Below are 23,760 nucleotides of genomic sequence, written 5' to 3' on the forward strand. Positions count from 1 at the left end.
AAGGCTTCCTCCTGAAAGCACCAAATCTAGAGCTCCCATTGGCCGGGAACTTGCAGCCAGGGGCAGTGTGTGGAGCCCCCTGTTCCCCACCCCAAGGGCCACTGGGATGTGCGGCTGCTTCCGCGAGCACTGCGGGGCCAGGGCAAGTAGGGAGCCTGCCTTAGCCCCACTGTGCTCCTGACTGGGAGCTACCCGAGGTAAGTGTCAACCGCCCGGAGTCCGCACCATGCACCCCTTCTGCAACCCAACCCCCTGCCCCAGGCTCAGACTGGAGCGCCCTCTCACACTCCAAACCCCCTCAGCCCCAGCCCAGAGCCCGCACTCCTCCCCGCACCCAACTCGCTGCCCCAGCCCGGTGAAAGTGAGTGAAAGTGGGTGCGAGCGAGTGACAAAAGGGGGGGGATGGAGTGGGGTGGAGCCTTGGGAAAGGGACGGGGCATGGGGCATGGGAAGGGTGTTTTGGTTTGCGTGATTTGACAGTTGGCAACCTTATGTCTCACAAACGTTTGTCTTAGTGGCCATTCCAAAGGCCACCCCGCTCTGCCGAGTCACAGCCCAGGGCGCAATGCAACAGTCACCCAGAGGGACTGGTGATGTCAGGTCTAAGGGGTCCTGTCTAATGGCTGGGCGTGCACTGGGCTGGGACTCAGGGGACCTTAGTCCTAGTCCCGGTCCCCCACTGGCCTGCTGGCTGGGTGACCTTGGGCAATGGATGCTCCCCACCCCCAGGTGGCGCTGCGAGCAGGCTGCCTGGCTGCAAGCTGGCTGCGCGCACAGCTCCACGGCAACGCGAGGATTAAACACTAACCATACGGCAAGGGTGGGTCGGGAACAGGGAAAGGCGCCGGCATCATGTGACCGGACGACGCTCTCGCGCTGGTGGGTGGGTCGGTGCTAGGACCCAGCCACACCCCCCTCTCCGCTGCTCCGGCCCCGCCCTCCTCTGCCGCAGACTGGAAGCGCCGCGGAGCGGATCAGTGACGTAGTTTCCGGTGGGGGCTTGGAGCGAAGCGGTGGTAATCACGTGGGGGTGGCGGTCACTGTGGCTGGGGAGTGCTGTCCCCTCCCCCTCGGCGGCTGCAGATGAAGGTGCCGGTGGGAGGACGCCCCGAGCCGCTGACCCCGCCGCTCTGCCGTCCCGGCTGCACGGGGAGGATGGGAGCGAAATGAGCCCCGAGCCGGAGCCGCCGCCAGCCCCGGCAGGGGAGGCGGAGGCGCCAACAGCAGCAGCAGCAGCTGGGGAGTGCGGCGAGAAGCGGGGCATCTGCGTCATGCTGGTGAAGAGAATCGGCCTCAAAGCGGGCGGCGGCAGCGCGGTGAGTGGGGGGCGGGGGCGCCTGTGGTTGGGGCAGGTGGGTGAGATCCTGCCCGCCGCCTCCCGGCGGGTGCTGCCCAGCCCGGCGGCGGGTCAGGTTCTCAAAAGCGGGTGAAGGGTGGTGCCGCTGGCCGGGGGCTCGCACCACATCTCTCGTGCCCGGGGACGCGGCAGTGGCTGCGATGGCACTGTGCTAGGGTAGCGGGACCGTGGGGCTCCTTGTGCCGATCCGTTCTCCCCCTGTGCAGGGCAGCCCTCTAGCGCAGAGGTCTCCAGCTTAACAGCCTTATTTTGTTCAGTGTTTCCATTGTCTGCAGCCTGGGGGGCATAAATAGCTGGTCCCTACTTAGAGCCAGGGCAGTAGCCTCCTTGTTTCCTCGGCATGAGAACAGAAAATTGTCAGTCGGAGCCACTTTCTATGTCTCTTTCTCTTAAAAGTTGACTTTGAGGGATACAAAGGCGCTAACCGGAAGTAATTTGAATTTACTTTCTAGGACATAGGCACAGAAAATATCTTTGGTAGTAGAATTGGTTAATAGCTCTGCATGCATAATTAAGTAACCCTCTGACGCTTCGTGCATAGGGAAAATCCAGTTTGTATTTAGGATGTATTGTATAAACTCTTCTGAAGTTGGGAGTGTCTTTAACACCGTCTTTTATAGTAGCTTTCACTTCACTGTGAATGAACTTCCACATACCAAATGTAGGTTAAAATGTTCAGTTGGTTGGAGTAAAAACTCTGCTTAACTTGCTATTAACTTGCAGTGGGTTTTGCAGCTCCTTTCCTCAAGTGGACCATAATGTTGTAAATAGTTGGTGCTGAGTGACTTTGGTGTCAAACCCAATCTGTTGTACTGGCTGATAAGTTGTAGGGAAGGCTTCTGCAGTTGTCCTGCTGCTCTTCCCTAACTAACCTCGAGTTGTGGAACTTTGGTCTCAGTTTCTATTACTGTGTTTCAGATAAAGGAAGTTGTAGTTTGTGTGAGCTGTGGGTAGATAGTAAGGGATATTTAATCCCTTCCTGTGTTTGTTCTTCTTTTCTTGGCATTTCTAATTTGTGTGAATATGTGGTAACTTCTCTTTGCCTCTTCTAGCAAGCTGAAGCCATAGAGCTGTTATCTATTTTAAAAGATACTATCAACTTGAAATCCAGTCTGTTTAAAAGTACCCTCAGGTAATAGATCTGCTCCTGAATCTCTCAGCCCATTTTTGTTTCAGCACTTTCTAGTCGTCTTTCTTTCCCTGTTTCTTTGTGAACCTGATGCAACCTATTGGCTATGTTTACAGAGGCACATCTGTAGTGCAGACACTTATTACAGGGATGGAAAAGTTCTTCTGTTGATATAATAGCTACCACCTCTTTGAGAAGTGCATTTAAGTCATAGAAGAGTGCTTCCGTTGATCTAGTGGTGTTTGATCTGGTGCTTAGCTCAATTTAACTACATGCATTGTGCAGGGGGTGAAATTTTTCCACACAGCTCATTTGGAATGGGAAGTACACGATCAGGCAGCCACAGAAACAAAAATAAAGCAAGTACAGTACTGTGTTAAGTGTAAACTACTAAAAAAAGAAAGCTTTAAAAATATGACAAAGTAAGGAAACAGTTTTTGTGCTTGTTTCATTTGAATTAAGGTGCTTAAAAGCAGCATTAAGTTAATGTTCATTTGTTAACTTTGAAAGAAAAACCAAAACGTTTTGTTCAGAGTTACAAACATTTCAGTTACGAGCAACCTCCACTCCAGAGGCATTCATAACTCTGAGGTTCTGCGGTATTTTATGTCATGTCAGTTTAGGTCATCTCAGCTGAAAACCATGTGATTGTCATATTGCTAGACTTCTGTATGATGAGCATTTATTGAATGGGGTTATTCAAGATAAAATAATAAGGACCAAGTTTTGTCTTTATGGGTGTGTGCTTGCAAAGCACTTTTTGAGGTTAGGAAGATTGCAGTGTTGTGAGCTGAAGTCAGAAATTTGCCTTTTGGCATTTGATAAATGAAGAAATACTATGAAATGAATCTTTGGTCAGCTACTTGATCTGGCTTTTCAATAGATGGCATGTTTGGCAGGACAGAAGAATTTTAACAATGGATTTTAAACTGATTTGTTTTGACCAAGTGGAAGAGTACTTGGAAGTAAGTCTGTCTTGTTGTGCACATTTCTTCATCTTTTCAATTTTGGAAAATAGATTTTTCATGTCAGGAATTAATTTCCCTATTTAAGTCTTGCTTTGTTGAAGTTTGTTTTAATTGTTCTCTTATATTGTAGAAATAAGACACACTAAAACTTTTTTCGCTGAATGTGACCTTTTCAAAATCAGTTATGTTTTCCTTGAAACGAATATCAGAAGTCTGTAGTCATTTAACTAAGTGAATTCTAATGGTATTAAATACATTTATGCTGGCACTATAAACTTCATAATTTTAGCTTTAATTGTCTTCTAAATTTAAATTGACACTTTGGCTGGACATTGGGTTGGTTTCTACAGAAGTGCCTGCTGGCAGTACTATACCTTCTGATGGTGCGGAGTTAAAATCAATACCATGGTAAATTAATTTAAGTTTTGCAACCGTGGAGGAGGTTCATATAATAAACATTTTACAACTAAGGAAGTTTTTTTAGTAACACAGATAGCAAAATAACTATTATTCAATACTGACTTATTGTGATCTATTCTGCAACAAGGTTTTTCCTTTTACAAATTTAAGTGCAGAGGAGGAAATATACCTGTAACTTTTGCTGAATTAGTAATTCAGATATTTGTCTTCTAACACGAAAATTTTACAGCTTCCACATAAACTAGTTTCTTATGACAAAACTATAAATGTATTATCCATTTTCACCTACAGATTATTCTTGGAGTATCACTAATAATATTTCCATTCTATTGAGGTCCAATAGCAGAGTACAAGAATTTGGCTCTACGGTTTGATTCACCACTGCAGTGCCTCCTGCTCGCCATCCTGGGAATTAGCTCGAAGTTAGCAGTGTGCACTCCTTACGTGATGTCTCACCCGTTGTCACTCCTTTCCCCACATCTAAAACCTGCATCGCTCCCCGGACCCTGTCATTCTCTTCTGGGCAAAGCCCTTAGGCTGTGCCTCACTCGGTTCTTTCCCTCCTTCTGGGGAATCGCCAGTCTTCAGTCCAACCACTTGCCTCAATGGCAATCTGCAGTCCAGGTTCTAGCCACTCATCTCAGTGGCAGACAGCAGTCCATGCATTGGCCACTCCCCTCGGTGGCAGGGTGGGGGGGAGAGCCTGTGCCCACCTGCTACTTCTGCCACTGACCCAGGGACCTTGTAGCCGGCAGCCATGTACTGCCCCCTCCTCCAACTCTGCTATCTTCTTCCCTGGGCCACCTCCTGACACCCCCAACACCTCCTCTGCTCTTGTGTCAGGGTTTCAATTTGGCCGCCGTCAGTTTGGAGCTTGCTCAGACTCTGCTGACTCTGGCTAGCACTGCTCTGTCCATGGTGCTCTAGCCCTTTAAGCAATCAGGCCTCCTCCCTCCATCTCCAGGAAGTAACTACCTTTGCTTTGCTCAGCAGTCCCTTCTTATATGGGCCAGCCTGGCCTGAATGGCTCCTCCAATAAATCTTCCCCTAATTGGCTGGCACTACAAGCCTTTTCCTCATTGCATGCCTCCATCGCAGCCTCCCCAGGATAGCTTTAACCCCTTACATACCAGTGAGGAGCAGCTGCTCCATCACAAGGTGAGACATTTTTGAATGCCATCATCAAAACACAGCTATAATGATAAATTAAGTCTTTGTTCCGGGCTTTCCAACTGCTCTTTATCCTTGGCTTTGTTCAGAAGCTCTGTTTCTTTCAGTGAGTAATTTTTTTTTTTTGCTATTACAAAGCTGAGACTTTCATGATAAAGAGATTGCACTACAATACTTGTATTAGGTGAATTGAAATATACCATTTATTTTGTTTTTTGCAGTGCAAATATTTGTAATAAAAATATAAAGTGAGCCCTTTGTGTTCTGTGTTAATTGAAATCAATATATTTAAAAATGTAGAAAACATCCAAAATATTTAAATGTTATTCTATTATTGTTTAACAGTGCAATTAATTGCTTGACAGTCCTAATAATTATAGATTGACCTCCAAAGTCCCACACCATTTAGAATTCACTATGTGGGCTCTTTGCAGTCAGTCTTTAGTTTGGTTTTTGATATGGAGATGGTCCCATGGGTATAGGCCAGTCAGTGCTCTTACTGCTTCACTTCTTCAGCTTTCAACACACAGTCAGAAAGAGCTGTTAACTTGATTTTGTGACAACATTTGAGTAGGTGGCACATCTGTACAAAGGCTTCAGTCAGTACTCTCAAACAGGACCCAGAATGTGGTGATTGAGACTGTTCCCATTCCCCTGAAGGTTCTTATATATGCAGTCCCACAGGGATCTATTTTGTTGCCATCTCCTCCTCTTGAATATTTACATGAGACTGGGTTTGTAACGCATCCCAGGCTCTGCTGTCAACCATATACTAAGCAGGGATTTGGAGCAATCAAATTTTTGAATTGCTCCACTCTAGCTCCGGGCAAAAACTTACTGGTCCGTGCTCCGGCTCTGGGCTCCGCTCCAAAGCCCTGATGCTAACCACACCTGCTTATATTTTCTGTTCAATAGATACAATCAACCCTTTTACAAAGATGTCTACAAGGCTATTGGCAGTTTGTGATCAGACTACATTGGAAACGCTCACTCTGTCTATTAGTCTCTGATAAAGTTGAACTATGCTAGGTCAGTGCAGATGTTGCAATGATGTTTGATGTAATCCTTGAATGTATAAATGGTAGGAGTAGGAGTATACATCTATATGCAGTGTTGATGAGATCTTTACAGGAATACTGTATCCACTCTTCAACAAGAACGTTGAAAAATGTAGTTTGGATTCAGAGAAGAGCTACAAGAATGCCTTGAAGCTTGAGGTTTTGGACTACAGCAGGATGGTATACATGGGCATAAAGTCATCAGACTTTAGGAAATGACAGCTGATATAGAAAGTTGCATTGTATCTTCACAGCAACACAAGCTAGTATGAGCCTGTTAAACCTGTCTTCCATTTTCTGCACTGGCTTCCCATAGACTATCAAGTCAAGTTCAAGGTCTCAGTCCTTATCTTCAATGATGCAGTCAGGATGCATTAATTTAAATCAAGTATTTAAATAACTGATTTTAACCATTTAAAGCAGAACGCAGGAAACCTTGATTTAAAATGATTTTAATTTTGTTTTGCTTTTTCACTTCTTGGTTGCTATCCTAAAGAGAGGAGGTGCATTTTCATTGGTTGGTATAACCATTAAAACTTGTTTACTTGCAATCCAGTACAGATTTTAAACTAAATTTGATACTAATATTTGCTAACCAGGAGGGTACATTCTCTCTCTCTGCGCATTTATTTAAGCAGTGTTATAACTGAACACATACTTATTCACACTAGTAATTTTTTTACATTATTTCTGTTAGAAAACAGTGAATGGTGTGTTTTTCTTACTAGATAATTTTTTACTCATGATTTATAGCAAGGTGCATGTGGATGGAAATTGAATTCCTGTTAAAAATGCACAAAACTAACCTTTAGTTTTATTTAACTAATAAGATTCTTATCTTGAATGTGCTGGATGCATAAGAGTTTTAACAAAATGTCTTCTGCATTTGATTGATTTATTAAACAAAGGAAGTATTAAATGCAATTAGTGAATTGATTGTTTCTGGTCACCGTGGGCTGCATTTTCAAAGGTAGTTAGGTACCTAAAGATGCAGATATACCTAGTGGGATTTTCAAAAGTGCCTAACCAAGTTAGGTGCCTAATTCCCATTGTCATTCATGCTTTCTCATGTGTAGATCTCATCCTCTCCCACCTAGTTTTTATTCATAGACTTCAAGAGGAAAACAAACTTTCTTGCTTTTTCAACAGCTAATTGGTTTCTCAGCTTTGAATGAACTGGTCCAAATTAAGAGAACTGTCCGTACAATTGCTAGCTAAAATGAGTCAAAAGCAAATGAGGCAAAAGCTTTCTGCACAACACAAAGTGAAAGTACTTACATCTGGCGGAAGAAAAGAGAAGACTGAAAATAATATAGATACTTAATGTGACACTGTGACATACTTGTAAAGCTTAAGTTGACCTCAAAAGTAATATTCCCCCTCCACCTGATTGTATGAACAGTTAAAAAAGCAGCACTCATTAAAATTTGAGGGCTCCTTGGTGCAGTATGTTTTAATTCATTTAAATGATTTTAGTGAATTATAATTTTAGGACTTAACATAAGTTGTCATAATTTCAAATTTAATTTTAAAAAAGCTTCTTTTTAAAAAGAAGCTTATTTAAAGAAACTAATTTAAATAAAAATAATAACCTTTACTTTTAAAAAAAAAAAAAAAGTCAATTTTCCTCTACTCTGCACTCCAGGGCCTGACTTAGGGTAGATCAGATTGCTTGAAATGCAGGGATAACAATAGTGATAGACAACTCCACATCTTGGGCCTTGTCTACATTTGGAGCAGATCCACGCTGCGATCGATGGAGCAGGGGTCAATTTAGCAGGTCTAGTGAAGACCCACTAAATCGACTGCAGAGTGCTTTCTGGTTGACGTTGGTATTCCACCGAAACGAGAAAATTAAGGTAAGTCGACGAGAAAGCGTCTCTCGTCGACGTAGCACAGTGAAGACACAGCAGTAAGTCAACCTAAGCTATGTGGACTCCAGCTACATTATAAGCGTAGCTGGAGTAGCGTAACTTATGTTGACTTAACGCAGTAGTGTAGACAAGGCCTTGGGCAGAATAATACTTTCTACTTAAAAGGTAAAGCTAGTCTGCTGGAGGCAGAAGTTTCTAAGGGACTGCTCTGAAACTGGAACCAAGTGCAGAGAAAAGAGGCTATCATAAACCTCTCCACCTTCTGCTCTGAGTACAAGATACTCTTCTTTAAGCTTGTGGTCTCTAATAGAGACGTGTAGCAGCATGTACATATTTAAAAGTAAACTGACAGCAGCACAAAAAGCAGACCAAAATGCTATACCACTCACTCGCTTCTCCCCTTAGCAAGATGAGAGAACAAACCACACGTGACAGATGTTTGTGGAAGGTGCTTGAATACTATGAAAATGGTATAAGAACCCTTCTAGAATAGAGAGCTCTGGAAACCTGCTGTATATTGAGACAATCTAGATTTTCTTTAATCAGAGGAAAGGTTAAGAGGAGATTTTTTTGGTACTAGAAGACTCTTTAATGTGGCTGTCAGATATAATGAGATTCAGTGGCTGGAAACTGATGTGAGCCATTTCATACAAAAAGGTGCATTTTTTAAATAGTGTGACTTTTGGAACTTGACAAAGGATATGGTGGATTCTCCATCACTTGAAATCATTATTAGATGTATTTCTACAAAATATGCTCGTAGTCTATTGTAAATTTGATTCAGGAATTATGAGATGAAATTCTGTTTGTTATGCTGGGGGTTAAACTAGATGATCATAATGGTCCCTTCTGGTCTTTTCCTAAGAGAATTCTCTCCTTGTCACTTAAATACTATAGTGACAGGCTTTTTAGAAAAATCTTATATAGGAGAATACCTAAGTTGCATGATTGATTGGGGAAACAAATAATTTGAGTAAGAGCTAAAAATCATTATTAATTTCAAGAATGTGCATATTTACAACCTATGTAGAAGTTGCTTCTTTAAAGTACGGCATGCACTTTCAATTTTAAATTCAGTTTGGCAAATGAAAAATTAAATTGATCAGGATTTATTATTTGCTGAAGAAATGCTTTTTTACTTCATTCCCATTCCATAAAGCTCAGTGATGAGACATGTACAAAACTGAAAGTGGGTTTATTTAAATAATTTTTTATGCTACTCATTCTCATTAGTAACTACTGAATTGTGGGAATCTCTACAGTTTTAACCATAAGTGGAGGAACGGCTTTGCAGGTGGTGGTGTACTAAATCAGTTTAGAATCATAGGCCAGTGCTATCTAACATACAGGTGAGCAGTTGTGGGTAGACCATCCCATTATTCCCTGCACATGTAGAATTGAGGATAAAGAAGTCAGGAAGATGAGATTGGGAAAGAGATGAAATGAAGAGCAAAAGGAGATTCTGACTAATCTCTTAAAGACAAAATACTTATTGCATTAAAGAGAACTGAATGTAAGTAAATACTTTTGTAATATTACTTCCATGTAAGCAACTGCTGTAGTTGCTACAAAGATTGATTGATTGCAGAAGGGTGGGGAATCAGTCCATGCACGTGAGGTGATCCAAGACTCAAGTTTCTGTTAAGATCTAGTTTTCGCTGTGGAAAGTTTGGGAATCTAAGCCCCTTGGAAATTTGATTAAATGTTTTAAAACAGATGTTACCAAACTTTGGAATTAAATTTTCGTTATTTCTAAAGAATGAAACTTGTTACAAAACTTCTGTGTAAGTAAACCCAGAAAACTGATTTAGCAGTTGTCTTTAATTCTGTCATTTTGTCATGGTTAAAGATAAATTGTGAAACATAACCAATGTTCTTGTACTGTTTTTTGTTTTCTGTATGTTGTGTATATACTGTACTTCAAAAAATGATCTTTAATATCAGTCAGTATCTAATCTCTGTAACTTTTGTCTGTTGGTTATAGATTGACAGTTACTATACAGCCTGGCGACTGCTTCCTGCAGCTCCCATTGGCCAGGAATGGCAAACTGCGGCCACTGGGAGCTGCGAGCGGCTGTACTTGCGGATGCTCAGGTAAACAAAGTGTCTCGCGGCCTGCCAGGGGCTCATCCTGAACAAGCCGTGAACCAAGTTTGGGAACCCCTGCTATATAGTAATTGGATATGTATTTTATTATACAATAATCATAAAAATTAACTGAGTAGTCTGTTTTTTGCCATTCAGCTGTTCGGACTTGAGTTTTCTTTCTTCCCACCTTTGACTGTTCTTCAAAGGCATTAGTGGAAAGGTAGATTTCATACTGGGCTCTGAAAATGTGCAGAGAGGGTCATTTTGAACTCTCTTAGTGTTCTACAGCAGGGGTCAGTAACCTATGGCACGCGAGCCATGCCGGGACTCCAGTGTGCAATTAAAAATCCTGCTGACGTGGCAAGCTGCAGGGTCCGCGCTGCTGGGCTGAATGCAGCAAGCCGCCGGGCCCTTCCTGTGGAGCTCTGCCGTCGCGCGCGCAGCGCTCTGGGGCTGGGGCTGCGTGCTCCTGCGGGTTAACGTTTGGCTCTGTGGGGAGAGAAAGACGCTCCCCGCTCATCCGGAGCCCTGCCACTGTGCGCCCAGCATTCTGAGGGGCGGGGCTGCACGCATGTGCAGCAGCAAGGCTCTGGATGAGTGGGGAGCCTCATGGTAAGGGGCTCCTGCACCCCCACTCACATTCCCACCTGCACCCCTCACACCAAATAGGAGCTGCCCAGGTAAGTGCCCCCACACCCAAACCCAAACCTCCTGCCCCAACCCTGAGCCCCCTCCCTCATTGTAGCTCCTGGCTAGACCCTTCACCCCCAGCCCTGTGCTCAGTCCACTCCCACCCTTAGCTCAGTGCAGAGAGAGGAAGAGAATGGGCCAGAACCAGGGAGAAGGTAGGTACCCACTGTATGAGGGCAGGCCCGGGACCCCAGACCGGCAGCAGGCTGAGCGGGGGCAGTAGCCAGAATCCCGGCTGGCAGGAGCCGGCGGATGGAACCCCTGAGCGGCAGTGGGCTGAGCCGCTCAGCCCACTGCCGGTCTGGGGTCCCGGCTGCTGGCTCCGCACAGCCCACTGCTGGCCTTGGTGAACAGAACCCCAGACCAGCAGCGGGCTGAGTGGGCTGGCGGCGTAAGATCAACATTTTAATTTACTTTTAAATGAAGCTTCTTAAACAGTTTGAAAACCTTGTTTATTTTACAGTAGAACACTACTTTAGTTATATAATATATAGACTTGTAGAGAGAGACCTTTTAAAAAAGATTAAAATGTATTCCTGGCATGCAAAACCTTAAATTAGAGTGAAGAAATGAAGACTCGGCACACCACTTCTGAAAGGTTGCCGACCGCTGTTCTACAGTCTAGGACCCAACATAAAAAATGCTGTTCCTCCAGTTCATCAAAGTTTTACTTTGGACACTTTTTCTGTGGCCCCACTCAGTACAACTGTCTTAATGGATGGCCTCTGAGGTAGTCTGGTCCAAAATCATTGATTATTAGTACCAGCACCTTGAATTGGACAACAAAGCAAATGGAGAATGTGAACAACTGGTGTGATGTGCACTCTGTGGCTTGCTTTGCCCTAGGTAAACTGCCACATGATGTTCAAGCTGGAGTTTATTTGTGCTGACTGACCACCCTGTGAATAGAGCAAGGTCATAAAGCAGCACCTAGGGACCATCTTTATTTTGCTCTGCAGTTCTGTCCAAGTTTCTTATGTTGTACATATTACAATGGTACTCAGGTTACTTGAAATTTCTTTCTATCCAGTGGGAATGGCTATATGCATATGCCATTTAATTTGCAGTAATGACTACTCAGTACTTAACTACTGTTTGTGAGCATTTGATATCTGAAACTTCAGACTTCAGTTGGCACCTGCCCGCAGTGTTTGAGGTATGCTGCCTTGGAACTATGTATGCTGAACGAGAGTTCCAGTATTGTATCTGAAGTCATTGGCAACATAACTTGCCTGGAATAATTGAAACCACACAGTGCTTGAAAATACACAGTGGTATGATAATGTGTAACTATCACTGAATTTGATGTTGAGTATTGTGTGTGGTTTACAAATAATATACACGAACCTATACCAACATAGAACATTTACTTTCTAATGATAACACACAGTAGATAAGTTCAGTGTAATTTGAAATACTGAATTAAAGAGGACTAGATGTCTTGCAGTTTCAGTAGCAGAACAGAGAGACTTTGATCTCTGAGTGGCTGGTAGACTACATGAAATCAGTGCCTCATTGTCTCACTTGGATTCTAAAATGCCTAAAGTGAAGCAACTACTATCATAAGTTTTTCCCTTTCAGTCAGTTTTCCAGAGATATTGAGGATTTTGAAGAAGCATGGAAGAGGTACTGTGTGCATCCCTACACATAGTCCCTGAAGGTTGGGGTTGAGGGTTGTTAGTAGGACCTCATAAGGAAGCTTGCATAGTTGTTGCCCATACTGTACCTGTTTGTGGCTATGGAGCGTCAGTTCTAGTATCTTTTCAGGAGCAGAGAATTTTATTGAAATAATCCAGAAAAATCATCAGGATTTGCATTGTTATGATTGTGGTATTATCAGGCCATTGTAATTTATGTATTGTAAAAATCTTTTGACTGGCAGATTATGCATCAGTAAATAGGAAGACTGAAAACAATGTAATGTCTGTTTTTAAGAGTAGAGAAAATGGCACTTGGGCACGAAAATAGATGTTACTGAAACAAAATATCATTTCACTTCATTTATTGTTTTTCCTCTCTGATCATCCTACAAAATGACTTACTGTAAAGTTTAGCTTCTGAAGAAGCAAAAAAGACTCAATGCAAATTATCCAATGCACATGTCACCATATATGTAGCAAGACTCAACTTTTTTCCCATCACTCTTTAGCCTCTTCTGTTTCCTTTCTAGGTCACATGTGACTCCTTTATAATAGCTTTCTTTTTCTGCGTAGAAGAAAATGGAAGAAATCTTTTCTAAGGAGAGAGTTGGAGAGTCATTAAAATATTGTATCTGTACTAATGATGAAGCTGAGTGGTACATGCTGTATAGTGTTTATGGGAGTCAGGAATCTGTTTTTAATGAGTTGTGAATGTTCAGTGGCAGACCTGAGCATAGGCAATTTTTATTAAACATTTTGCATTTCAGAAATGTCGAATGGTAGGACGTGAACAAACTTTTCCGAAGATATTGTCCCTTCCTTAAAAAGATTATAATCTAAAAAGTGAAGTGTTCTACAGAGAATGGGGAAGAGAAATGCAGTTAATATGTATTGAAATTGTTATACAGTAACTCCTCACTTAAAGACAGGTTTCAGAGTAGCAGCCATGTTAGTCTGTATCCACAAAAAGAACAGGAGTACTTGTGGCACCACAGAGACTAACAAATTTATTTGAGCATAAGCTTTCATGGGCTACAGCCCACTTCATCGGATGCATGTAGTTGAAAATACAGTAGGAAGATAGATATATAATACACACACACAGAGAACATGAAACAATGTGTGTTACCATATGCACTATAAGGAGAGTGATCAGTGAGCTATTATCAGCAGGAGAGAAAAAGAACTGTTTGTAGTGATAATGAAAATGGCCCATTTCCAGCAATTGACAAGGAGATGTGAGAAACTGTGGGGAAAAGGGGGCGAAAAATAAGCGTGGGGAAATAGTTTTACTTTGTGTAATGGCACATCCATTCCCGGTCTTTATTCAAACCGAATTTGATGGTGTCCAATTTGCAGATTAAATCCAATTCAGCAGTCTCTCGTTGGAGTCTGTTTTTTGACATTTTTTTTTGTTGTAATATTTCGACTTTTATAATCGAGTGGCCAGGGAGATTGAAGTGTTCTCCAGCTGTTTTTTGAATGTTATAATTCTTGACATCTGATTTGTGTCCATTTATTCTTTTACGTAGAGACTGTCCAGTTTGGCCAATATACATGGCAGAGGGGCATTCATGGCACATGATGGCTTATATCACGTTGGTAGATGTGCAGGTGAATGAGCCCCTGATGGCGTGGCTGATGTGATTAGGTCCTATGATGTTATCCCCTGAATAGATATGTGGACAGAGCTGGCAACGGGCTTTGTTGCAAGGATAGGTTCTTGGGTTAGTGTTTTTGTTGTGTGGTTGCTGGTGAGTATTTGCTTCAGGTTTGGGAGCTGTCTGTAAACAAGGACTGGCCTGTCTCCCTAGATCTGTGAAAGTGATGGACGATCCCCCATTTACATTAATTCTTACAGGGAAATTGGATTCGCTTAACATCATTTCACTTAAAGTACCATTTTTCAGGAACCAAACTACAATTTTAAGTGAGGAGTTATTGTATATTTTTTCTTTTAATCAGATTAAATTATTACCAGCCATCCCCATTCCCCCTCCTCTTAGCTGTGGTTAATTGACTGAATCCTTATACGTGTTTTAGTAGAAGTGGGCCTTCATCTCGATTTAAGTTAAGATATGTTACTTTCTTTGTGGAACACCATCCCTTTTCTGATCCACATATAAGGGCACAGTGGAATAAGATAAAATTCTATTAAGCTGAATTACTCAGCTCAGAGAGATGCATTCGTTGGTATTTAACTTCACAGCTATTTGGTTAGCTGAATCCACAAGTTCATCTGTTGAAACAAGAAGAAATTATAAACTGAAGAGACATAATAGCCATGGAACAAGGGATGCTGGGGTTCGAAAGTGCAGCCAAACTGCGTGGTTCCAGGCTTAAGGAGCTTTTGGCAACTTTGCAGAAGCCTGTACTCTACTGGAGAAGTCTACAGAGGTTGTAAAGAGTACTGGATATTTATTAAAATAAACTAAAACAAAAGGAATTTCAAGGTGACCCCCCTTCCCCTTGTTTCTTTCTTGTTAAGGATGCAGGACTAAGTATTCAAGAAGTTTTCTCCTGTAGTATACATTTCCAGCTTGTCTGTGTATCTTCTGTTTTGTTAAATGTAAACTAATGTTGTGTATGCTATGAAACAGGAAGTGTAACATGGCAGTTAGTGTGGGAGATCTTGACTTTAGGAATTTTTGGTAATATTGCATTAATTCTAGTTTCTCTTCTGTTTAGAGCAACTGCCTATACAACTGTTGGTTCTGTACCAAAATAGGTACAGGGAAGTGTTTATAAAGCTTAGTTAACTGAATAATTTGGATAAAGGCACATAAAATTAAAATCTTTAAAATGGTAAGATTTAGTGACACAAGCACAAAGCTGGGGCGTTTTTGATTTGTAAAAAAAAATAAAATAAAAGCATCTTGAAACTAAAAATACAGAGTAGGTGATTAGAGTATTTGAAGCAGTGCTGTGAGTTGCTACTCTGATCATTACAGCAGTATGGATACAGGAGAGGTGAGAGATCATCCATAAAGGTAAAAAGTTACACCTTAAAAAATCCTTTAACTGTCAAATTCCTCACTTTATTTTCTTAACAGCACATTATCAGTTCACTTAATATAGGCAATGTGTTCTTTTGAAAGACATAACAAATAGTGCATGAATACAATGTCTACATCAGTGGAACCACTCTTAGCTGGTACCAAATGTCGCAATACGTTCTATTATTGTCTGGGAAAGAATGCCCAGGAGAGGGAGGAAAAAACCTAAAGTTCCTGCAAATGTCAATTAAGATTCATAGATTAAACTCAGTTAATGTTTTTTTTTTACTGTTTAGTAGATACCCACATTTGAGTGGCAAGTGTGATGAAAATTAGATGCTTTTAGTTCAACCAAAACCATTTTATCAAATGATGCCATGCATGGGGAAGGTGCACTGAAGGGGTACAGCACCTAGTACTCTAGGGCCCTGATCCTGATGTAATCGTTTGGCACTAACATAATACAAATAAAATAACGTTGGAAAGGGACACTTAAGGCTTTTGGCATGGGAAACATGAGGCAGTTCTTTTTTAGTGGAATAAGCACATTAGCTAGACAATTTAATTAAGATAAGTAAAATGGTTAACAATATTGATACTTAAATTTGCATTATTGTATTGCAAAGTTAAATTTTAATGTGTGAAAATTGGTTGGAAAAGAGTTAATGTGTAAGTGGTTGCGATGAGGCTGTCTGAGGGACAAATGCTGCCAAAACGGGAGCCTGACACCAGTCTGTAACTTTGATCAGAGCAGTTAAAGAAAGTGAAGCTCGTTATCAAACTTAGCCTGCTATAGTACTTTTTCAGAAAAATACTAAAAACACAACCCTCAAAAAGGCTAAAAGTATGGTATTTGAACCACTAATAAAAAGAGCTTTCTCTTTTTTTCTCCTACCTGTTCTTGAAATTACAAATTATGCTCTTCCTCTTATATTGTATAAGTCTTAACAAGCTAGATTTATCCTCTGTAAGATTTCATTGGGAGTCTAGGGAACAGGTTTGTTCATGTTGAACAGCTATGTTCTCGTTGAAAATATTTTTGATGGCATTCTTGGAATGCAGTACTCAGGTCACAGGCAACACATTACAATGAATGTTTTGTGAATTTACTGTCCTCTTTCACAGAGAGAAATTTAACTTTGGGGAGGAGAGGGGAAACGGAACATAGAGAGGAAGAGAAAGTGTGGTGGAATGGAACTTTGCTTTTGTTTGATATTTTAAACATCTTTGATAGGTTAGGATTTCTTAATTTTGCCCAACAGTGCTGACTGGCTAATAACAATGAACCAATTACCAAAGTTAAGGTATTAATGAGAGAGGGAGATTTTGTGTGATGTACATGTACTTTTCATCTTCACTGATTTTGCAGCTGTGTGTTTTGACTAATGCAGTTTGTTGAAAGATGGTTTGGTTTATCTTTATCATAGCACTTGCTGTAAACTTTCTCTGCATAAATTCCAATAACTTATACAAGAAATATGAATCGTGATATGGCAGGAAGATACTGTATCTTAAATTTCTTCATGTCACTAGGAACTTTTAACATGTTAACTCTTTAAAATGTTGTGATGGAGACAAGGAAAATAATCTACTCTATGGTTCAGGTGATTATCCAGGTCACTGATTGTTCCAGTGCTACACTTAAGTTCATGTTTTCTTCCTCATCTGCTGCTATAACACAATATTCTGGTTTTCCTTTAAGATTTGGAGATGAGGAGCCTGTCCTTTATCTTCCAGTTTCAAGAATCCTGAAGCTCTGTTACATTTTGAAGCGCATAACCATTTGTCTTTCTTAGGTCTGTCTCAGCCTACTTCTCATTTTTTAAACTAGGTTACACAAATTGTCTCATTCTGTTACAACATACCAGAGCTATATGTTTCGCTATTTTGAGTACTACTACGGTGCTTCTGCTTTCTGGGGAGGTTCTCCTTTTAGAGGTCTTGTTAACTCAATGTTCGGGGAGGGAGCGTTCCTCTGAACTATTGCAATTTTGAGTCCTGTAGGGAATTTCCAGGACACATGGCTTGGAAGTATCTTGACTGTGGCAAGAAAGAGATGAAAACTTTCTCCTTTTGTGTAATGGAAATGCTTTGTGATGTGGCATATTCATTTTACCACACTTAAAATATTTAACTTAATGCAGACAACTACTGTGTACATTTTCAGTATAACCACTTGAAGACCCTGTCCTGCAAACACTTAGGCACATCTTAACTGTTCTACCATGAGTAGTCCCACTGATTTAAATGGAAATGCTTATGGTGGTAAAGTTAATCATATGCAGCAGTGATTGCAGGATTGGCATTTAAGAGACTGTGGCTGCGGGAAGTCTGAGTATAAAGTTGTGGATTACGTATATAATTTATCAGTGTACCTTATTTCAGAGCTAGATGTCTGATTTTTTGCCTGCATTAATCTATTTTGATAGATACAGAACTTAATTTGTTTTGTGTGTGTGCTTTTGGGAGAAGAGGTATGCAGCAGCAAACAAAAATAATTTAATAACATCTGATGGTCAGGTTAGCAATTACTGTAGATTTATATACTTAGTGTCTACTCTAGGGAATTCTTTTAAAATCCCACCCATGACATGGTTCATCTAAATAAAATGTTTAAGTGAACTAACATGGTAATAAAAATGCCTTGTTATAGGCCCTGATTAAAGCACATTTACAATCGCACGGTTCCCCTGGTATATCAAAGCCATTGAGCCGAGGAGGAACAGTAAGTGCATAACTATATTATGTGTTTGCATCATAAGTGCTCTATAAACATGAGTTAATGAAGCCTTAAAACACCCCCTCTGTGGTAGGTACTTGAACTGTTTTACAGTTGTTGTAGTTAAGGCAGAGAGACCACAGAGGGGAAGGAGTCTGTATCAGAGCCAGTAGAGCAACGAGTTCCTGGGTCTCCAATCCTTTGAGAGACTAGTTCTCTTGACAGAGTTTTAAACCTTTTTATGACCATATGATTAAAATTGGAGAGAATCTTCTTCGGAGCTTATTTAAAGATATTAGGTAAATTGTTCCAAGTTGAAAAATATATCGAAATAGTGAGCCAGAAAAAACCTCAAATCACGTGTTCAAATTTGTTGAGATTGAGAACTTCAATGCATTTATTCAACATGGAATATAGTAATCTTTCTATATGTAGCAAAGCGCAGGTTGTAATTTAGTGCCTTTAATACCATGGAGCTAAATATATCAAAAGGAAAACTATATGAGAGAAATTTAAAGGTCTACATATAGCATGTCATGTTGCTGTTTATGATGAAATCAGCTGATAAAGATCTATGTTGATCATTTCTATGAAAATATGCAGGACTCGAAAAATCACCTACTTGGATGGACAGCTCTGCCTGTTTGTTTAAGGTGCCGAAGCCATCAACTTCTGGCAGAACTTAAGCTTGCATTTATTTTTGTCATTTTTCTATCCTTTGGGCATATGATGCTCTGCAGTGTTGTCTTTCTGATTCTGAAGATAGACTACTGTAGTGCCTCTGCTGCTCAAACTTTCCTAAGTAGCTTGTAAGAATGATTAGTTTCACTTGGGCAGAACAAAAACCTCTGGACAGTGGTGAAACTGAAGGGAGAAATTTTGCTGCTGCTTAGTAACCTACAAGAAGAGATGGGAGCTGGAGTTATTCACTGGGAACGACCCTCCAAAAAAGGAGACTGGAGGTGGGATAGAGTAGTAGAAACTTTTCTCTTGACTCAGAGGAAGGTTAAGAGTGGGGAGATGTTTCTCCTAATCAGCTGGAAGTTGGGGAAGCAGGTCTTCAGATATGCAAGAGTAACTCCTGAGGAAGGTTCATGGGCAGTACTCTTAGACCAGTGGTTCTCAAACTATTTACCACGCAGCCCACAATATGTTATGTGGGCCGCATCCAGTACTACCCCTATGGCCCTGAGGATGTCACATGGGCTGCATCCATGGCAACTGGACCGCAGGTTGAGAACCACTGTCTTAGACAAATCTGTGAAGCTTCACCCTTCTCTGAGGGTGGGAGCTTGGCTTCTTCCTAGGGCATTGCCCCTAGACCTCATTATTGGATCTGCTCACTCTGCTCCACAAATCATTCATACTGGCTATAGCTGTTTGGTTTGGAAAGCTAAAGCAACATATCAAATGGGGAATGGCTGGTGGCTTGAGTGGTTGGGAGGGAAGGTGTGTGTTGTTTTTTTTTTTGTTTTGTTTTTTTTGTTGATGTGATCAATTTCTCTTGCCCTGGTTACTTGGCTCATTCAGATCACCTTTAAAGTGTTTGGTTTTTTTAAATTGTAGGTCACCTTGAAAGCTTATTACTGTTTCAAAATGTTATGTAAATTGAGAAGTCACTTCAAAAGATATCCATTATTCATATTTAAATACCCCTTTATTTTTAGCAACAAAGTATTGGTCGACCAAGTGTGTACCATGCTGTTGTGGTCATATTCCTGGAATTCTTTGCCTGGGGACTATTGACAACTCCCATGCTAAAAGTAAGTATTGCCAATCAGTTTCTCTTTCCCTATGATAATGTCACAGCTCAGTTTGTTTACTTTGGAGATCCTGTTCATGCTGTCTGGGGGCTCTGGTTTTAAATGAGTTTTATTTTATTCCCCAGTGTCTTAATAAAGCAGTTTGAGTTCTCTCTCTTTGCTTATATCAAGCCATCATGATTTGTACAGTTGGTATTCTGCTAAATGGGACCACGGCTGGACTGTCAGAGGGACTGCAAGTTTGATCTGAAATTCATTGGTAGAGCACCTACAGTGCTGCATCTTAAGTCAGTGTTGTCAGAGCCTCATTTTTATAAGAACAAAAAGTATTTAAAAGAAAAAATTAACTGCAGAGGCTTTATTTTATAATATAAAGACTTGAGTGTATGCATTATTTGCCGGTTATAACCATTTAATTATGGGCAAGGAAGATTATAATTTTTACTGCAATGTGGACTGTTCGTTATATCAACATAAAATTTGCAGTAAAATTTATTAAAGATCTTCATGTTAGAAATAGATTTTACAGGTGGTTTAACCCTTACAGAAGGCAGCTACTCACCAGATGGCTAGATCATTTAAAGAATTGGCAATAGGATATGGAGTCTTCAGGTTAGAGATGTAAACTCATTCCATATCAAGACCGCCTAAGGGCTGGTCTACACTGAGGACTTATAGTGGCATAACTACTGTCTCTGAGGGGGTCTGAAAAATCCACATGCTGAGGTATGTGGTGTGGCTATTGTGACTTAATCCCTGCTGTAGACAGTGCTATGTTGATAGAACATTTCTTCCTGTGACCTAGCTACTGCCTGTCCGGCAGGTGGATTAACTACAGTGATGGGAGAACCCTTTTGTGACTGTAGTGCAGGGGTTCTCAGACTGGGAGTTGGGACCTGTCAGGGGGTTGTGAGATTATTACATAAGGGGTTGCGAGCTGCCAGCTTCCACCTCAAACCCCGCTTTGCCTCCAGCATTTATAATGGTGTTAAATGTATAAAAAAGTGTTTTTAATTTATATGGGAGGGGGTTGCACTCAGAGGCTTGCTATGTGAAAGGGGTCACCAGTACAAAAACTTGAGAACCCCTGCTGTAGTATCTACGCTAAAGTGCTACAGCAATGCAGCTGCAGCTCTATCGCTGTAGTGTTTTAAGTGTAGATATGCTCTGAGTTATCAAACGGCCTCTTAGTGACAAAGATATGCTGGTATCTCGGTCTTGTTTCTCACTGAAGTGTCCATATAACATCTTGGTCATCTTTCAACAGATTCAGGATTCAAAGAGGCATGAAAACCAACATTATTTTGTTCCCTAGGAGGGTCCCCCCAAGAATGGTGGTGGTGTATATTGTATGACAGTGAAATGAAGCTTTTTATTTGATAATTTTTGTTACGTTGGCTCTTTAGATAGAGGACTTAGGTTTCCAGTCCCGTTACACTCAATGTAACTAAATTAACTTTTAACGATATTAACAATAAAAAGCTTCCTATGTCTGGATGGGACATCAAGTCCAGCCCCCTGTGCTGAGGCAGGACCAAGTAAACCTAGACCAGGGGTTCTCAAACTGGGGGATCGGGATCCCTCAGGGGGTGGTGAGGTTATTACATGGGAGGTCGCGAGCTGTCAACCTCCACCCCAAACCCCACTTTTCCTCCAGCATTTATAATGGTGTTAAATATATTTAAGTGTTTAATTTATTGGGGGGGGGGGTCACTCTCAGAGGCTTGCTGTGTGAAAGGGGTTGCCAGTAAAAAAGTTTGAGACCCACTGACCTAGACCATCCCTGACACCTGTTTGTCCTGACAATTTTTAATAACCTCCAATGGTGGGGATTCCACAGCCTCCCTTGGAAGCCTATTCCAGAGTTTAACTCCCTTTATAGTTAGTTTTTCCTAATAGCTAACCTAAAATTCCCTTGCTGTAAATAAAGCCCATTACTTCTTGTCCTACCTTCAGTGCACATGGATAATAATTGATCAGTCCTCTTTATAAGAGCTCTTAACATATTTAAAGCCTGTTATCATTGCCCTCCCTCAGTTTTCTTTTCTCAAGGCTAAACACGCTCCCCCTTTTTTTTAAACCTCTCCTCATGTTCAGGTTTTCTAATTTTTTTTCTCATGTTTGTTGTTCTCCACTGGACTCTCTCCAATTTGTTCACATTTTTCCTAAAGTGTGGTGCCCAAAACTGAACTCCAGCTGAGGCCTTATTGAGGCTAAGTAGAGTGGAACAGTTACTTCCCATGTTTTACAATACTCCTATTAATACATCCCAGAATATTATCCATTTCCCAACTGCATTGTTGACTCATATTGTGATCCACTATAACCCCCAGATCTTTTTTTGCTGTACTACTAACTGGCAATCCCCCATTTTGTAGCTGTTAATTTGACGTTTCTTTCCGAGTTGTAGTGCTTGCATTTGTCTGTATTGAATTTCATTTTGTTAAAGTCAGACCAATTCTCCGGTTCCTCAAGGTCACTTTGAATTCTAAGCCTGTACTCCAAAGTGCTTGCATCACCTTCCAGTTTGGGGTCATCTGCAGATTTTATAAGAATACTCTCTACTCCATTATTCAAGTTATTTACGAAAATATTGAAAGTTGCAGACCCCTACTGGATGCTATTAGGTATTCCCTCCCTGTGTTGCAGCAAACCATGATAACTGCTTGTTGAGAGTGGTTTTTCAACTAGTTGTGCACCCACTTTTTAGTAATTCCATCTAGATTGTGTTTGCCTCGTTTGCTTTCTAGAATGTCGTGTGGGACTGTCAGAAACCTTACTAGAATGAAGATAAATCATGTCTACAGCCTCCCCAGTAGGCCAATAATTCTGTCAGTGAAAGAGATTAGTTTGGCATGATTTCTTCCTGACAAATCTATGCTGGCTATTCTTTATAATCTTCTTATCCTCTAGATACTTATGAATTGATTGCTTAATAATTTGTTCCAGTATCTTTCCAGATACCAAATTTAGGCTGACTGGTTATAATTCTCTGGGTTCTCTCCCCCCTCCCCTTTTTTTTAAAGATAGCTACTTTGTACCTCCAGTCCTCTCAGTCATCAACCGTCCTCCATGAGTTATGTTAGAAAGAATCCCATAGATTTAATAAAATCAAGGTGTTTTTTAAACATCTAATTTACTTTCTACAGTTTTCTACCAAAACCAACTAAATATAAGAAAAGTAGTTGATACAGAAGTCCGGGACTTCCATCAGAGTGTTGATGGCTTCATAGGAAAAAAAGCTGAGATACTCTGTTTAAAGACAATTATTTGATTTCTACTTTTGCTGGACTTCTTCCTTTATTTTTATGACGAGAGACTTGCAAGAAGTTAAGATCTTTTTAAAAGCTGATCTGCTGTCCCTCCTCTCCACCTGGAGTCGTAATTTTCTGTTTTGTGAATTAAAAGCAGAAACTGATGAAAAGTTGATTTAGATAGCCATGGTAATAAAAGAGGAGACACATGAAAAACATAATCCTATCAGCAAAATTATCTCTAGAAAGAAAGCTATTGTTGCATAAACTGTGGCATAATACTGTTTTCTGGTGTGTCATGTTTCTTCATATCAGTAGTTTTCAATATACATATAAATAACTTTTATGGATGTTGCCAACCCTGGTATAGAAATATACGGATACATTTTATTCGAGATTTTGTGAAGATCTTGGAAAAATTATGCTGGTTTAAACAAGTAACATCTAGTTCTATTCCTATCACTAATCCATAAAACTTTTATATACACTTGTCTCCTTCTAATAGACAAAGCTAAGTTACAGCAATTGATAAAATGCCTCACGGGTAATATTCTAACAAATTTCTTCACATCTCATTAGACTTTACTGGACTAGTTCAAGAGCAGGCATGTGATTGTTAATGTGCTTTAATCAG

General features: G+C 40.8%; 1 protein-coding gene across 3 annotated transcripts in view; it reads left to right on the top strand.

The window, feature by feature from the left end:
* Positions 1-990: 990 nt before the first annotated feature.
* The window catches only part of MFSD14B (major facilitator superfamily domain containing 14B), a 50,217-nt gene continuing 27,447 nt past the window's right edge, over positions 991-23,760 (top strand). The window contains exons 1-3 of one of the 3 annotated variants that reach the window (XM_075067203.1): positions 1,036-1,316; positions 9,961-10,070; positions 19,777-19,872. In XM_075067203.1, coding sequence (XP_074923304.1) covers positions 10,017-10,070; positions 19,777-19,872 — 150 coding nt within the window. In that variant the 5' untranslated portion in view covers positions 1,036-1,316; positions 9,961-10,016. Of the gene's footprint in view, positions 1,317-9,960; positions 10,071-19,776; positions 19,873-23,760 lie in introns of all 3 variants that reach the window. The other 2 variants (XM_032772352.2, XM_032772353.2) reach the window with 2 other exon arrangements.

This window comes from Chelonoidis abingdonii, chromosome 6, assembly GCF_003597395.2.
Source record: "Chelonoidis abingdonii isolate Lonesome George chromosome 6, CheloAbing_2.0, whole genome shotgun sequence".
Lineage (NCBI taxonomy): Eukaryota > Metazoa > Chordata > Testudines > Testudinidae > Chelonoidis > Chelonoidis abingdonii.